General features: G+C 46.0%; 1 protein-coding gene across 1 annotated transcript in view; it reads right to left on the bottom strand.

Moving 5' to 3' along the window:
• LOC116941730 (potassium voltage-gated channel subfamily B member 1-like) overlaps positions 1 to 18,346 on the bottom strand; it is a 162,689-nt gene that overhangs the window by 11,600 nt on the left and 132,743 nt on the right. Inside the window, exon 3 of the mRNA XM_076066450.1 lies at positions 799 to 1,008. Coding sequence (XP_075922565.1) covers positions 799 to 1,008 — 210 coding nt within the window. The remainder of the gene's footprint in view (positions 1 to 798; positions 1,009 to 18,346) is intronic.

The following is an 18,346-nucleotide window of genomic DNA, read 5'->3' as shown; positions in this document are numbered from 1 at the left end:
TTAAAATATCATTAACTCATCGTTTATATTCGCCACAGTACGGACAGAATAAATGACAAGGAGAGTGGAAACAGGTTGAGGCGTTAAATCATGAACATGACCAACATATGCGTTGGGATGTTTAGCCAATTCCGTTAACAAGTGTTTGGCGTTGTGTGGGAGGACATTGGAGGACATTGGAGAACCCGGAGGACACACGACCACGCTGTACATGAGGGGGTGAATCTCAGCACTGAAATCTCCTGATCACAACTCGCAGCCCCCAAGCCTACAACACATGGCAAGCTCTGGTGGTTTCCAAACCAAGTAATAACCAGGTTCAACCCTTCTAAAGCAGGGTGGTTTGTTCATAGTAGCAAATATATTATGTTTTATGTGGCAACCCCCCACCCCTTGCACAGATGGTACACTCCAATATTACGCAGGAGCCAATGTAATCCAACATCAGTGAGTTAATCTGCAGTTATGATCCATCACAGTCCTCTGATGGAACAATCTATCTAGCTGCAGAAAATGGGTGGGCAACACCACGCCTGGCCAACTGTGTCTCTCCAGTGTTGATATTCACACAATTTTTTACGGCTGAGTCAACCTTGCGGGAGACCCAGGACAAGTTCAGATAGTTGTTACCAGTGTTGGCTGTGAACGTGAATCAGAGTAGGGTCTCTGCGGTGCTGGGTTTGTGTAATTTTATATATACGCAGCACTCTGCGCCAACCGCTGTGCCACCACTGCTGCCCACGGTAGGGCATGTCCACAGACGCGCGCACGAGCGGCCGGAAGCTCTGCGGGTCTCACTTTGAAGAACTTCCATTTGTTGGGTGAGGAGAGGAAGCGCAACATGTACTCGGTGGTGAACCACGCGATGCACACGGCCTCGACGTGCGCCAGGCTCGGGTTGTCCGTGAAGTGGCCGTACTCGTCCTTGTGCTGCAGCTCGGGCAGTGTGTTGAGCGACAGCGCGATCGTGGACAGCACGATGAACAGGATGGAGATGATGGCGAGCATCTGCGCACGCGTGCACGCACACACAGATTAGTGAGTTTGCACCCACGCATGCACGTACATACACGCATATGCGTACGTGCACACACATACATTTTGGGCACGTACCCACAAATGGGTATTAGACATCAAGGAAGAGTGTTTTCCCGCTCAAATTAGCATTGAATCATTGCACCAATGCTGATCTGTTTACAACCCTGAGTCCGTGGTGAAAATACCACATTCCTATGGCCAGGGTAAATAAACTTCCGATGACTTTGTGCAACCACCAGCAGTGCGCGGGGCCATGCGTCGGGCACCACTCGCCACTTCCCAACCTGTGGATTTTGTGCACTAAGTGGAGAGCTGCACGACTGCTGCGAGCGGAAAGAGGCACTCTACCTTGCGTACATACGGAAGAACCTATTACCCAAAACAATCATGTAATTAGTGTGGCCGTTGACAGAGTATTCATTCCCGCCTGCCTAATGAGCTGAGCGCTATGAACTTCACACACTTGTAGTGACATTGCGGATGTCACTGTGTGACGCCGGCCCTAGCGAGGCTCGGTGTGCTATGTATCGCCATCGTGGACACCCCGTACATGTGGGTGTAGTACCAGCCCTAGAGGGGCTCGGTGAGCGCTGATAAAGAGCGCTGAGTGGCACCATGCTCGGCGTGCAGTGTGAGGGTGCCGGCCATGAATGGAGTCAATGTAGGCCATGGCACTCTGGTTGACTCTGGAAGGCACGTGATGGGTAAGATCTACACAGGGGCCCCAAGTGGGGAGCTAGGGGTGGTCACGTGTCGGGCGAGTTCCTGCTAGAGGATTCGAGAAGGTGGGCGTGGCCAAGGGCGGCGCCAGCCACAACCCGTGAGAATATAAACCGGGTCCCCAGAGGGACCGGGGGTCTGCGTTGCTGTTGTCATCCTAAAGATCTACATTCTACGTCCGAGAAGAGTCACCAACACGTGGACCTGGACCCAAGCCGGGGTTCTGTCCGTTGTAGCTACTCCCAATGTGATTAGTGTTGTTAGTCTGGTGGTCCACCACCATAGTGTGTAGTTAGCCTGGTGGTCCACCACCAGTGTGTAGTTAGCCTGGTGGTCCACCACCATAGTGTGTAGTTAGCCTGGTGGTCCACCACCATAGGGTGTAGTTAGCCTGGTGGTCCACCACCATAGTGTGTCGTTAGCCTGGTGGTCCACCACCATATTGTGTAGTTAGCCTGGTGGTCCACCACCATAGTGTGTAGTTAGCCTGGTGGTCCACCACCATAGGGTGTAGTTAGCATGGTGGTCCACCACCATAGTGTGTAGTTAGCCTGGTGGTCCTCCACCGTAGGGTGTAGTTAGCCTGGTGGTCCACCACTATAGTGTGTAGTTAGCCTGGTGGTCCACCACCATACTGTGTAGTTAGCCCGGTGGTCCACCACTATAGTGTGTAGTTAGCCTGGTGGTCCACCACCATAGGGTGTAGTTAGCCTGGTGGTCGACCACCATAGTGTGTAGTTAGCCTGGTGGTCCACCACCATTGGGTGTAGTTTGCCTGGTGGTCCACCACCATAGTGTGTAGTTATCCTGGTGGTCCACCACCATAGGTTGTTATCTGGTAAAAGGACAGTTACCCCTTTGTGTTGGTATCAATAAATGTTGCCTCCAAAGAGTACGTCTGCGGCTCAGTTGAATCCACTACACGTGTAACAGGCGACAGATGACTCTGACTGACCCAACCAGGGCCTCCAACTCTCTCTGAGCCAATGTCTGCACCTTGGAGACAGCGGTGGCATCAACAAGCCAAGAAAAATCTCTGGGGCACCAAGCCGGTTCAGTGACTCTGGATTCATGCCATGAGATATCAGATTACTTTAAAATCCCAATACATAGCATACACATTCAATTAGTCTCTCATCTTTGTCGTCTGCATCTCTCTTCTCTCAACTCACTATGCCTATTTTTATCCATGTTTCCCTAATCTCACTTCATCTCTTGTCTATACCCCCCTTGTCATCTCACTAGGATTTGACAAATTGAAATGGGGTTCCCCAAACCAAATTGCTCCCATAGGGCTAGCACCAGCACTGGTTGGTGATTTACATATGTGTGATGAGTTACATAGGATTGATGAGTTACATATGCATGTCAATAGGTTCATAGTTTACGTTATGTATTTACCTGACGACCTGAGTTCGATTTCCAGCCAGAGCAAACATCAGTGGTGACACGGATTGACACAAGGCTGCACTTAGCAATTATTATGAATTTCGATTTAAAGCTTTCGTGACTGCAAGGATTCATCTTCTTTGGTTATTTTGGTAAAGTCACGTAGAATGAGAATAAAATAATAAATTGATAAAATAAAATAACAAAATAATATTCTCACGACGTTTCGGCCACAACACAAGCGGCCTTCATCAGGTAAAGGGATGAGACTGTCTGGTAGGACAGCGCTGGAGTGAAAAAAGCCACGTTCAGATCACGACCTTTAAGCTGTGTCAGAAGAAACAAAGCGCCTTGACAAAGGAATTAGCATATCATTTAGCATTGAAATGGCCGAGGGATTAGCTTGTGACTGGTCACAGAAATGGCTATGTTAAAGTTAAAGCATACACATCCGCAGAGGCACCCCTTGACAAAGGAATTAGCATAGAATTTAGCATTGAAATAGCTAAGTTAAAGCATACACATCCACAGAGGCACCCCTTGACAAAGGAATTAGCATAGAATTTAGCATTGAAATAGCTAAGTTAAAGCATACACATCCGCAGAGGCACCCCTTGACAAAGGAATTAGCATAGAATTTAGCGTTGAAATAGCTGAGTGATTAGCTTGTAACTGGTCACAGAAATAGCTATGTTTAAAGTCAGAGCATACACATTCACCGAGGCACCTAGTACAAATCAAACAGGAGAATTTAGCATTGAAATAACTAGGCGAATTTAGCATTGAAATAACTGAGTGATTAGCTAGTGACTGGTCACAGAAATGGCTATGTTGAAGTCAAGGTCTACACATCTGAGCTATTCACAGTAACTGGGTATACAATACAATGTATAATGAATACTACATAGTGAACCAATAAAAAACTAAAATATAAATTATCTAATGTTATCAATAAATTGGTCTAGAGCAGGCTGGCCATGTGGCCAGATGACAAAGGTGTCATCCACGTGGATGACACCTAGACCAATTCCGCGACCACATCAATTCCATACACCCAGCCATCAGATTTACCATGGAGGTCGAAAAAGATGGCAAACTACCCTTTTTGGATGTCTTCATTAAAAGGAGACATGATGGTTCAATGAGCCACTCTGTCTACAGGAAAGCCACCCATACAGATGCTTACTTGAAACCGGATTCCCACCACCATCTATCCCAGAAGAACTCCCTCATCAAGACTCTATACCATAGAGCCCAATGCATTTCCGACCAGGAACACATTACCAGTGAACTCAAGCACGTACACCAGGCTCTCAGGGCTAATGGTTACTCCGACTACACAATCCGCAAAGCCATCACTCCAGTCATGAAGAAGGATTCTCTTGTGGAGCCACTCAAAACCATCACCTTACCCTACATTGCAGGGGTCACTAAAAAGATCTCCAAAATCCTGAATAAACACAAGATCCAGGTCCGATTCAACACAATACATAAAATCCGTGATCTAGTTCCATCTGTAAAAGATGCTGTTCCAGACATACAGTACCCGGGCATTTACAAACTAAAGTGCCTCTGTGGTAGTAGCTACATTGGAGAAACCAAACGACATATCTCGGACCGCATCCGTGAACATAAAGCAGACTTGAAACACGGTAGGACGAACTCCTCTGCCGTGGCAGATCACTGTTATAATTCAGTGGGCTCACATGACATTGACTTTTCCAAGACGGAGGTTCTTTGCAAACCAACCGGCTACCATGAGAGATTCGTTCATGAGGCCATTCACATATACAAGCACAGAGACAATTTCAACCGAGAAGATGGATTCTGGCTTAGTAACCATTGGAAAGATGTTTTAAACCATTTCCGTTCTTAATTAATTGTATTTTACGATGACCTTCAGACCGCAGCTCTTTCACCAGCATTGACTCTTAATACCTCTCACACCACGGTTAATGGTATGGTTTACAACATGGAGTATAATAGCGCCTCGCAGCTGTCTCTCTACCCCTCCTCTGTTCCGACCTTGGATGAACTCGTCCGTCTGAACGGGGCCCGTAGCTATCCGTGTTGCTAAATTTGAGGGTAAGAATCCACCCATTTTTTCGCCATATAGCATTGTGATATATAACGACTTATTGTTGGTAGCTTAGCTGATTGGAGAATATAGAGTTTATTGATGACATTTAGGTAATTTATATTTTAGTTTTTTTATTGGTTCACTATGTAGTATTCATTATACATTGTATTGTATACCCAGTTACTGTGAATAGCTCAGATGTGTAGACCTTGACTTCAATATAGCCATTTCTGTGACCAGTCACTAGCTAATCACTCAATTATTTCAATGCTAAATTCACCTAGTTATTTCAATGCTAAATTCTCCTGTTTGATTTGTACTAGGTGCCTCGGTGAATGTGTATGCTCTGACTTTAAACATAGCTATTTCTGTGACCAGTTACAAGCTAATCACTCAGCTATTTCAATGCTAAATTCTATGCTAATTCCATTGTCAAGGGGTGCCTCTGCAGATGTGTATGCTTTAACTTAGCTATTTCAATGCTAAATTCTATGCTAATTCCTTTGTCAAGGGGTGCCTCTGCGGATGTGTATGCTTTAACTTAGCTATTTCAATGCTAAATTCTATGCTAATTCCTTTGTCAAGGGGTGCCTCTGCGGATGTGTATGCTTTAACTTAGCTATTTCAATGCTAAATTCTATGCTAATTCCTTTGTCAAGGGGTGCCTCTGCGGATGTGTATGCTTTAACTTTAACATAGCCATTTCTGTGACCATCACAAGCTAATCACTCGGCCATTTCAATGCTAAATTATATGCTAATTCCTTTGTCAAGGCGCTTTGTTTCTTCTGACACAGCTTAAAGGTCGTGATCTGAACGTGGCTTTTTTCACTCCAGCGCTGTCCTACCAGACATTCTCGTCCCTTCACCTGATGAAGGCCGCTTGTGTTGTGGCCGAAACGTCGTGAGAATATTATTGTGTTATTTTATTTTATCAATTTATTATTTTATTCTCATTCTACGTGACTTTACCGAAAGAACCAAAGAAGAATTATTATGAATACACACAGACAACCACACAGGCGCACAAACAGGGTACAAGTTCTGCGAACTTCATGCAAAAATAATACCATTGGTTGTTGGACCCCATTGCATCATGGTAACCATGGCGTCATTCCCATGGGAACGGAGGCTCGTTACTAAGGGGATGGCTCGTCCCCCCCCCTCTTATGCATTCGCTCCACCCACCCCACCAAACACTGATGTGACAGCTGCTAGCAATACAGACAATCAATCACTGCTGTCCCCATAACCTGCTACGATTAAATAGGAATTCTATTTTCTCCCAAAATGAAAAAAAAATTCACAGCCAAATCAAGATGTCAAAACATTAAAATCATTCAGGCATTGAGATGTCTGTATACATCGAGTCCAGGAGAATGTTTTCCCTTGCCTAAGTGGTCACGTTAACCATTTGCCGGTGTGCTGACAGTAGCTGGGGGATGTCGAGAGAGCGCGATTATTGACCGCGGCGGGAACATTTGTGTGCTTGTCTAAGTGCCGGGGCATCAATCTTGGGCACTCTGGGTGTGGATATGTGGCAGGCGTTTGCAAATGGTTTGTGACTGATGTGGTGTACCCTGAATGATGTACGAGCAACCTGCGAGGAGTGGTGGTGCAATGGCTAACCCACTGCACTTTGATCTTTGTACACGCACCCATATTGTGTACCAGGAAAGGACCTGGCCAGGAGTATTCAACATTGCCTTGTCCACTGTTTAGTATCATCATCATCATCCCTTAACTGATAAAAATGAATGTCACTTTTTGGAAGTAAACAGTAGTCATCCTAGTAAAAGACTATCCCTCCATAGGAATGTGGAGTTTCCACCATATATCTGGGCCACCAATGGAATAGAGCACCCAGCCCCACACTTGACTGAGCAAGGGACAAATTACACGGTCAGTTGCCAGATATAAATCAGCACCACTGGATTTACTGCTGGGATAATACAATTGCACACATTTTCAGTGAGCGCAATAATCATCATAATAATGATAATGGAAGGGGTTGTGCTGAAAGTCTCTGTCACGATAGGATCGCCACTTTTACAGCTGCCACTCGCGTCTCTTGTGACGTGGTCATTCCACGTTGGAACTAGTGATGTGGAGGTGCCGCTATGAAGTCGATTCGAACTGCAGCAGCCCATACTGTCTGCGATTTCCCCATTTGCAGAAGCATCGCGGTATAGGAACCGTTCTGAATAGTGGCGATGCACACGTGTTTGGTCTTCTGATAAATGGCGATGTGGAGCACTGTCATTTACCATCCCGTTTCCACTGTGTACTTGTGTTGTGCAGTACAACCACGTGGAGACGAGGAATACTATAACGGCTGTTGCCATTTATTAAAACACTCTCACACTCGGCATCCTACACTCAAACCAGTGTAGGTGCACTCTATCTCGGTCCTTCACCCGGACACTGAATACTATTTAGACCCTACCCTCGGCTATCCATTTGGCTCTCTCACTTGTCTGCACGGAGTGGGGGATCAGCCAACACCGCTCCACGACGAGGAGAGAGACCCTCTTCCAGCCGGTCCTTACCCTGGCACCCAACGACGACCACGCCCCCATCACGGGGTCCCCCTTAAGAACCCCTTGAGCGGCTCCTCCCCCCAGCTCGGCCCCACCCACGTTGCAGAAAGTGTTTTTCCGAAAGCCCCTTACGTAACCCGTTGACGTTATATCATCCTTGACTCTCAACCCGCTCGCACCTCCTTCCGCTCACCCCCTCATTGGTTACTCACAATACTCTACACTTGTACAGCCGGACAGGGCTTTTAAATACCTTTGGTGGGTCACAGATGAATGAACACCGAGATGAATATGGAAGCTAAGTTTCGAAACACTTTTGCCAGGCCACTGAAAATATTCCACTCTCGTAACTGAATAGTGCGGCTAAGATGCTGGTAGTGATGGATACATATCCATCGTGGACCATTAGGAAGCGGTCGGTTTCATGCGCTTGTGCGCTGAGTGAAATCAGAATCTTTATTTATCCTGAAGAAATCCGATGAGCTATGAAGCACTTTTTCACAGATGTCCAGTAGAAATGAAGTCGTGGACCACATTTGGCCCAAAGGCTCTATGGTCCCCATTCCCAGAGTTGGGATAGGGTCATCTTTACGCAACATCACGAGAATGCGCTGCTGCTGCGACTGGCTGCCTTCCTCGCTGACCCACTGTTCCTCCTGCCTGGCCTGCGCTCCACCAGCTCTGCCAGGGATTTTGCGGCCTCTGGCGGGCCACGCCTGCCCACTGTCGGGCCCTGTGGCTTCCGGCTGTCGACAGCGATGCCCCATCGTCAGCGGTGATCAACGTCCGCCTGCGGTTAGACTCCACCAGCCCTCCCCCGCCCAAGTCTCTGCCACTTCTGGCGGTAAGCACTTGCCCGTGATCATGCTCCACGGCCTGGGGCCATCTGTTCTCCAGGTGGGCAGCTGCCATTCCTGGCAGCATGCCACCACCGCTGGTCGCCATTGCTCGTCCGTCTTGGCCCTCTTTCAGCCCCGTCTGTCGGCGCCTGTGCCCGTTGGTGCTCTGCAGCTCTGCCGGTGTTGGCTCCAAAGGTCTCCTCTTGTGGCTCCTCTGCCCGACTCCTGTGCTCGATGGTGGTTTATGGCCCTGCTCACATCTTGACTCCCGTCATCTTCAGTGGCCTTTGCCAATTTGGGGTTGCACTCCCCAGAAACCTGGGTGCCGCACCTTCACCTTGGACTGCCCCAAGTGGCCGCTGGTTGATGCTGCAGCAACCATGGGCAGAGCACTGCCTTCAATGACCTGCTGCTGTGTACCACCATTGCCAGCAGTTTCTTGCATCCTCCGGCTACCAGCGACAGCTCCTCCAGTGCCACCTTTAGCTGCCAACTTAAAGGCTACGAATGCTACTCGTCCACTGCTCTTTCAGCATCCATCCTTGCTCTGCCAGCAAGCTCTCCTCCCATGACAACCGGTGGCTTCGACAGCAGCTGTTGCATCAAAATGCAGTGGACGCTGACTGGAATCCATCTACCTGTGCTCGCGTCTTGAAGCTGATCATGATACACGTCACCTCACCGGCAAAGCCACCAACAAGCTTATTGTGGCCTTATGCACTTCACACAATAACGAACGCATAACATCTCCAACCAACCGCTCACATGAACTCTAGTCTACACTTAATGCCTGATGAATTTGCTGTTATGGTTTCTCATCTTGAAAATGCCTCCTTCTGGCTCAATGTTTTTTCTCTGTCACGTAAGTTTGGCCAAGTGACACCTCTACTCAAGAAACCTGGCTCTGACCCCAAACACCCTGCAAACTAACACCTGATCCCTAACTTATCAACCATATCCAAACTTCTTGAGCACCTTGCAGATGTCAGAATCAAGATCATCCCCCAATTGTCACCACCTTCAGTTTGCCTACCGCCCAGGGCACTCCACCGAGATATCACTCATCAAGATTATGAATAACATTTAAAATTTAATTGATTAAAATTCCATCGTCGCTCAAGTCAGTCTCGACATATCTGCCACATTTCCTACTGCATATCAGAAGAGTTTGATTGAACACTTAGAATCTGATTTCGCTATCAGCGGCACAGCTCTTCAGTGGCTCTCATCGTAGTTCTTCGACTGATCCAACATCAAGGTCGGCAAAGTCCTCAACCTCACAGTCTTCACATCCACTGCAGGTCCCTCACGGCTCCATCCTGGGTCTTTCACTGTTCTCAGTCTATACCTCCCCATTCGGTAATCTCATGGGCAGTGATGGCATAAAATATCACACCTACGCTGATAACACTCAATTATACTCCACTCTGACCTCAATCTCGTTACATTCAGGCCCTTTGTCATGTCACCACCGGTTAAAGGCCTCCTCACACACATCAGTTATGGGGATTGTTGACTATACATCATTACAATGGTCAGTCAGTACGGGTTGGTGATGGTTGTTGGCCCGGGACCAGTTCACATAACACTTGATGCTGATATTATCCATGGCTGGGAATTAAACTCTGGTCACAGGGTTCATTGCACATTGCGCTAACTTCTCTGCCACTGCTCCACTATCAATTGCATATAATTTCAAAGAGTGTAATACATTATTACGACAACGATTTGATGTATCTTGAACACAATACCATTAACCGCATCAATTTCCATAGCACAACCAGTGTCAGCTGTTGGTAATTGGTACCCTAATTACTTGCAGACAGTTCTTTACCATAGCTGCTGTTCAGACCTTCATTCGTGCCTTCGTCATATCCAGACTTGACGACTGCAACTCACTTCTCTAAGGCTCTCAACATCCCTCACCCCTCCCCACATCCCTCACCTACCTACATCCCTCACCTACCTACATCCCTCACCTCGTATCCCTCACCTTCCCACAACTGCATATGATCCACAATACTACTACCAGACCTCACCCACACCAATAATTAGATAACATCATCCAATACTCAGATCCCTCCACCAGCTCCTGATCGAGTCCTTGATTCATTTCAATATCACACTCAGCATCTTCAATGTACTCCATTGACTTTCCCCTGCCTACCTCTACCCTCTTATCTGACTCTACTCCTCATCATGGACTCTCTACTCCAGTTACGAAGGCTTTCTGTGGAAGCCCCCAGTCAACCTTCGCTCAGTGGGAGGGACACTCATACTGCTCTGCTTTTCCCAGAGTTCAGAACTCCCTTCCCCCAGAAATCCATGCTGTTGACTCACTGGCCTTGCGTAAGTCCAGGCTCAAGACCCTTCTGTTGTCTTTCTGCCTGAGTGACTGCCTCTCTCTATGAAATAAACACAGCCATCTATTTCTGTACAGCTTCGTAAGATGCGGTCATATTTAAACTCTATGGGAATTCACTTTTTTTGAAATCAATGAATTTGTCAGTGGTGACAGTGGTGGCTGAATATACACCACAATATAGTAATCGCTCCTCCACTGCCTGTCAGTCCCAGTTCCTGAGACCAATAAGGATGAGCACGTTTTGTTTCCGCGAATTTTTTGTAGATGTTGACAGCGATTGTTGTAAATCTGTTTGACTTGTAATGCGGTTGTCAAACGGAAAAGTGTAATGTAAAAAAGTGATATTTAGATTTTGCTTTAATGCCCGGATTAAATGAAATTAATCAAAAGTGGCGTGTGGCAACATTTTTTAAACATTTAATCCGGATTTCGTGGCGGAAAAATGGGCTTGTGATCATTGTTAATTCCAAGGGATTATTTCTGACAAACGGCTGGCGTGGACACTGGGACACGAGGAGTGCTCATTCATCTGTGCTGTAAAATCACTGATGACCCAATGACAGGTCAGTACTGCACTGGAATTGACATGCGTCGCTAAGATCATTCCTTCAAACCAGAGTTCATCCAAGTTGAGCAGCCTCTTACAGACTGGGGCTATTTAAATGAAACCGCTCGACTGGTAACCGTTTTCAGAATCGATTACTCGCGCTAAAAGTCAGGAATGTTAGTGATTTATGCCAATTGGCGCTCGCGCAAACGATTTTACAGTTTTTTTTAAAGCAAAGCAAAACAAACAGTTAACAAAAATCCTATTGCAGACCTATCTCATTCGGTTAATTATGGATTTATTCTCGTGGCGCGCGTTCGCGTGATCCAAAGGAAGGTGCGCTAGGTTAAAGGCGGGTTTATTTTTGCTGTTGAGTGAAAGTGGGAAGGAGGTTGCTGGATGGGCTGTGCCAGGTTGGGACCCCCCCTGGAGTTGAGATGAAGCGTGGATACTGCTCAGCATTGTCTAGCCACGCACATGTGTGTATGCAGCATTGGTCATCTCAGTCAGTCAACCCATAACACCTGGGCCTGTCCCGTTGCCTCATGCCAGACAGCCTTGCACAATTCACGTGGCAGCCTCAAAATGCACCTAGCCTGGCACAAATGCTGTGGTAACATCACTGCCACTTTGTGGCGAATGGCAGCTGTTGTATGTAAGTAGTGGTGCAGTGGTTAGCGCAATGCACTACAAACCTAGCGACCGGAACCGGATCCTGGGTGCCCCTCCCGCCCTTAACAAATCATGTTCACTCACCCATAATGACCAAATTAATGATTTATGATTGGAACGGCACGGGGAGTCCTTCATACGGTGGATCAACAATGCAACTATGAATTATAATGCACGGATTTGGATGACTTTCAAATGTGTGACTGTGAGGTTAAAGTGATAATGCCCCTGTATCTGTGGCGGTATGATACGTGATTTAATGCAACCCACCATCTCGCATATTTCAGACGCTGGGCGGCACTGCGCTTTGCACAGTTTGTTCTGTGGTTCCGAGACAGATGCACGGGTACATCCCGTGCGCTATTTATAGCCACAACTGGCAGGACCTGTGCCCGACTATCGCTCCTGCCAGCACTGATATGTCCAAGGAAATCAACTGTTACCATCATCATGCGCACACCGTTAACAGCTCGGGTCAATTAATGTGGCGCCTACCTTGATAGATTTATAGATTTGACGGTAATGGTGGTAGTAATAGTGGTGGTAGTGGCGGTAGTGGCAGTGGTAGCGGCGATGGTGAAAGCGGTGGTGATGGTAGCAGTGGTGGCAGCGATAGTGGTGGCAGTGTATCGATGTTGAACTTCTTTTGCACCATATGCAGCCAACCGTGCTAATTGGAGGTGTGGGGAGGACAACGGACTAAACACAAAAAGCAGTTCTAAAGAAATTAGTTTTCAATTTAGATTTAAAAGTGCATATCTCCAGTGGGTTCCTAATATCGGAAGGAAGAGTGTTCCAGATGGCCACAAAAGCGCATCTGAAAGCGCACAATGCAGTGACCGTCTTTGTTCGATGGTCAGCCAAAAGCCATTGCGAGGATGACCGTAGGAATTCGCGTGATTGTTTATTCTCCTTGACAAGATCAGCTCGGTATTGTGGTTAATTTGTGGCAAGCACTTTGTGTATGATGAAGTGGTGGTGACTGTAGTGGTGGTGCTGATGGTGATAGTAGCGGTGGTGGTTGTTGTGGTGGCGGTGGTGGCAGAGGTTGTGGCGGTGGTGGCGGTAGTGGTGGCGGTGATGAGGGGGTGTGTAATTCTTAGCTAGAAAGCTTTACTAAACTCTGCTAAAGAAATGTTTGTGGAATAGCAGTTAAACCGATGTTCAATTCTCCGAGATAATGCAGTCATATGTGGTCAGCCTGAGGCCATCGACTCCCTGCACTTTAGAACCCAGTTTCATCACAACTTAGTCTAGCAGTCTATGGGCCTCTATGCAAGCTATCGTTTTACATCCATTCTGCGTTGGTTACTTCCTGGTTTTCGGATTCCCTCCCATAGCTAAAACACCTCAATTTGAAAATGTATCTGCAAATGACTCATTTTGAATTACGCACAGCGGCAACATTGTACCCTTCTGCAAAAACTTGGCAAGACCCTCCTGAAAAATACCCATCAGACTAAATGAGCATAACATTAAAATAATAATACACGAGAACCAAGGTTAATCACAACTCAGTCGATATGAGTTTACAGGTCTCTATGTTAGTCTGAGTCTCTATGTGAGTCTACGGGTCTCTATGTGAGTCTACGGGTCTCTATGTGAGTCTATGGTTCTCTATGAGTGTCTATGTGAGTCTATGGGTTCCTATTTGGCCACTACTGGAAAGGTTTGCTGCACTTCAGAATTGGTTTAATTACCGTTGTGCAGCTAAAAATCGAATTCAAAGCCCAGGACCCTGATGGTGCTGTCTCTGCATCTCTGGCCCCTGAGCCACTCGGCCTACTAACTGTTGGTCACCTAATATACAAACCTATAGCCCATATTTTCAACCTGTCCATCAAAGAAGCATCAGTTCCTCTAGAATGGAAACATTCCTATGTCCGTCCACTTCACAAAGGGGCCCTAAAGACGATCCCAATAACTACCGACCTATCTCAATTTTGTCCCCATTGATGAAAATTTTAGAAAAATTATTGAACTACCTAATTAGCAGTTTCCTGTCCACCAACAATCTACTACATCCAAAACAACCTGGGTTCCGAAAAAAATACAGCACCACATCTGCTGCATTAGACTCTCTGAATCAAATTGACAGTAGCCTTGATAATAAGCAGTACTGTGCCTGTCTTTTTCTTGACCTGTCCAAAGCTTTTGATACATTAGACCACAACATCCTGCTTAGTAAACTAAGTTGCCTCGGTTTTTACGAAAACACAGTAAAATGGTAAAAAATTACCTCTTTTCTCGCACCCAAACTGTATTCACAGATGGTTGGAGGTCAAACAGTGTTAAGATAACAAAAGGGGTTCCACAGGGTTCCATCTTCAGCCCCCTTTTGTTCTCTCTTTGGGCACTGACCTGGATCATTCCAGGGTAAATCTTTTTGCAGATGATACGATACTGATTACTGCTGGCCGCTCTCCGGATGACGTGATTGCTAAGCTCCAGGGTGATTTCAACAAACTACAACATCAGCTAGTTGCTCTTAAACAAGTCCTGAATACCTCCAAAACCAAGGTGCTATGCTTCTCACCGGGACTAAAGCAGGAAGTAATTTTTCCCCAATTACATTCCTTAAATAATTATCAAATAGAGCAAGTCAAGATCTATAAGTATTTTATTAATTTATTTGTTTATTCTCATTCTACGTGACTTTACCGAAAGAACCAAAGAAGATCTATAAGTATCTTGGGGTCATCCTGGATTCAAAACTGAATTTTGAAGATCACATTGATTATATTGGTAAAAAGACAAAAATAAAAATTGGTTTTCTGTATCGACACAAGCACTGTTTCCCCCCTATGCTCCGTTTGGAATTGATAAAAGCTACCATACTGCCTCTACTTGATTACTGTGATATCGTGTATAAATCAGCCCCAAGTACTGTACTGAAGAAGCTTGATTCCATCTATCACTCGGCCTTAAGATTTGCATTGAATTGCCCATATAGGACTCACCACTGTGATCTCTACATTGGGTCAAACTTAACATCTCTTAATGTTCGACGGCTTGTGCACCAGATCGAATTTATTCACGATGTACTTACAAAAAAATCCGCAGACTACCTGCTGGATCTCCTCTCTGTTTCAAAGAACAAATTTGACCTCAGGTCTTCGCTCATTTACCAGCTTCACATTCCCTATTGCTGTACAAAAACCGGAGGAAGGGCCTTTGCTATTGATGCCCCCAGGGTCTGGAATGCTATTGCCAATAAACTGCAACTTGAATCATTACCTATGAGAACTTCACTCAAAACTGCTCTAGAGGAGTTGTAGACCCATAGCTGCCACTGCTATTCAGTGGCCTAAAATAAAATAAAATGTTTCGCTCCGGATGACCACTGCAAAGTATTATATGTATTTTGATTTAGTGTGCTGATCTTAAAGGTGCATTGAAAAATGTGATACTCCGACTGATGTTCCTGTTGTTGTGGAGTGATTCATGCAGCCAGCTATGGCTCTAGGGTTTGGTGTTACATGTTATTTATGTAGTTTATTGTTAAAAAATCGGTCACAGTCCCTATGATCACTGTTACATTGCATTTATGGCTTTATTTTGGTGATTTCGAAAACGTTTTTTGGTTTGGCCGTATTTTTGTTTATTGTAGTACGGAGTTAGACTGATGGCCTTAATCTTAGTTGTCTTGTGGTTGTTGTTGTTGTTGTTTGACTTGCACCCCACTGGGATTTTTGCACACAGCGTTGGTGTACGGTGCTATTTCAGGAATATTTTGATGTTTTTTTTCCTGGATTTTCTGTTTGCACAGTCACATAGTCACTTTAAGATGTTTTATTGTTCATGTTTTTGTTTTTTGTTTGTTGCGGTTGCACCCGATTCAAGAGCCGAATGGCTCACAGGGCTATACCAAATAAATGGAACTAACTAATGCCACTTCACATACGGTCTACTGTTGCACTGCCCATTCTCTAGAGCGGCTGTCAGAAGGCTCTTGCCGAGGCTAGCTCGTTGGATTCGACAGACGTGGCGCATAGCGGAGAAGAGCCACCGACGTGGGCGCCCGGCACAACACAGGGACACTCAAGAGCGTTTAACGTACGCGCGAACCACACCACACCGCTAGAGATGGAATAGGCCGTGATAATGCATCCCGCGAACGCAGGTCCCTGATAATGTGCCCGTGTTTATCATATTCCACGGGACACACATTAGTGCTGATGCACTGTAATAGGGTCGTCACTTTCGCTAATAGAGGTCAAGCAATTCCACTTCCATATGCTGGGCAAAGCACATAATGATGAAGTCCCAGGGGCTACTAATGATTGTGGCCGGCGTGGACTATGAACGATGAGTTGCACTGTTGCCCAGAGCAGACCCGCGGGTGATGAGTCTAGACGTTGTGGCGTTCATCCCTGTGGGACCTCTTGTGGACAATGCCAGCCTTAGTGCATTCCCACAGCTGTTGCAAAGTATTCCACAAGCCACGCTGGGTTGTTCCCAGGGTGAACTGCTAAGCGATCTATCGATGCTGGTGTTTTTAAATTGAATTCTTTTAGATTTTTATTCCAATGCTGTAAGTCATGCGGCTCTGTTTTCCCCGGCCCCTCCTGTTCTTTTCCCTCTCCACCCACGTCGATGAAGTCAAAGTTAAAAGTCAAGAAATTCCACTTTAACACAATGCTACATTATTTTCACTGTATACTGTTTATTAATTTTATGTTAAGAAGAGTAAGCGATCGTGATTATTTATTGTCTGCTTATTTATTTTGTCATATATATTCTCCAGAGCGATGCTAATGATTGATTTGTGTTGTCTATTATCTAGTTGTATGTCCAACTATGACCCATGTCTTACAGAGAGAGTCCCTTGCCTATAAACATCTGGAAATTCATCAGCATCCGTGCATCAAGCGAGCCTCACTGTTGATGAGCCACTGAATGTAGAACTGGTCCAGAATTTGCTTGTGTTGAACCAATGCTGCTGAAATTATGCACTCCCAGTAGACAGCCATGTATGTGTTGTGTAAGAAGCACGTTTATATTTACGTGAAGGGAGGGATCTGCGAAGAGGGGGGTATTATCTGTTAGTTGTTTTGTAAAATGTGGTTTAACTCACACTTGGCTCAGCTCACACTACCCCAACATTAATTCTACTGCTTTTGTCATTTTCCACTGTTAATTGTTTTTGTGACTAAAATCGTAGCCATTAACCTGCCCCACGTGAGAGATAACATTGACCGCACGCATATTACAGGTTGAGCCCTTGACCTCAATACTTCACATGGACGGCCCTGATGGATGTTTTTAGCTCGACACTAATGTTAGCCATGACCAAGAATCAAACTCAGGCCACCAAGGCCGGATTAAGTTTGATGAGGACCCAGGGATATTTTAGTTTTGGTCACCCTCTTTGTATATTAATTTCCTACCCTTGACTGTTTTGCCACCAACCATGCCCAATTCCATACACTCCGTTGCTATTCACCTCTGTTATTTCAGTTCTAGTTATGAGATGAGATTCACCTTGTAAGACTAAATGGAAAGGGTGGACCGTGCGGCGGAGGTGGTCGCTATGACTGGAGTTGAGACACCGCTGTGGAGGGCAAGCGTCCTGTGAGACCGACGGCCCGAGCGTCGCCTAGACCCTCTCAATGTTCACCGTGCATCAGGGCTCACTTACGTTAAACGCTGATGAAACATGACCTTTGACTTTGTTAATGGCAGGAAAAAGCTCAACTGCACACTTATAGAAATGCCACTCGTAAGAGTTGCAGTTGTGCCTCGCCTAATGCATCGCTAACCGCGTGGCACACCTGTGCCACCGCATTGTTAGCCGGCAGGGTGGGTGACATGGTCTACTCACCAGAGCTCCACAACTGCGCATCGCCAACTCAGAATTCTGTCAATATACCCGGTGACTTGTTGGGCTTTGTGAGAAACTATATTTGTAAAAGCGACGAGCAACAAATCTAGCAACTTTCTGGGATGAGGACATTGTTCAGATTTTGGAGTGATTCCAGGTCTGTGCTTAGACCCCTGCATCTGTTTACAATGTACAGTATAACATTTGTGTACTACATCACTGGTACATTGTCTCGTGACGTTTTGATGATTCGAGGTCTATTTAGCAATGTGTGGTGACTGTGATTTGTTTGGCCACCCCTCCCTACTATATTTGAATTAAAAAGGACGAACA

The sequence above is a fragment of the Petromyzon marinus genome, chromosome 12, assembly GCF_048934315.1.
Source record: "Petromyzon marinus isolate PM22_M1 ecotype Great Lakes invasive population chromosome 12, UKy_Petmar_22M1.pri1.0, whole genome shotgun sequence".
Taxonomy (NCBI): domain Eukaryota; kingdom Metazoa; phylum Chordata; class Hyperoartia; order Petromyzontiformes; family Petromyzontidae; genus Petromyzon; species Petromyzon marinus.
The sequence above is the reverse complement of the archived record's forward strand: the minus strand, read 5'-3'. Positions and strand labels throughout refer to the sequence as shown.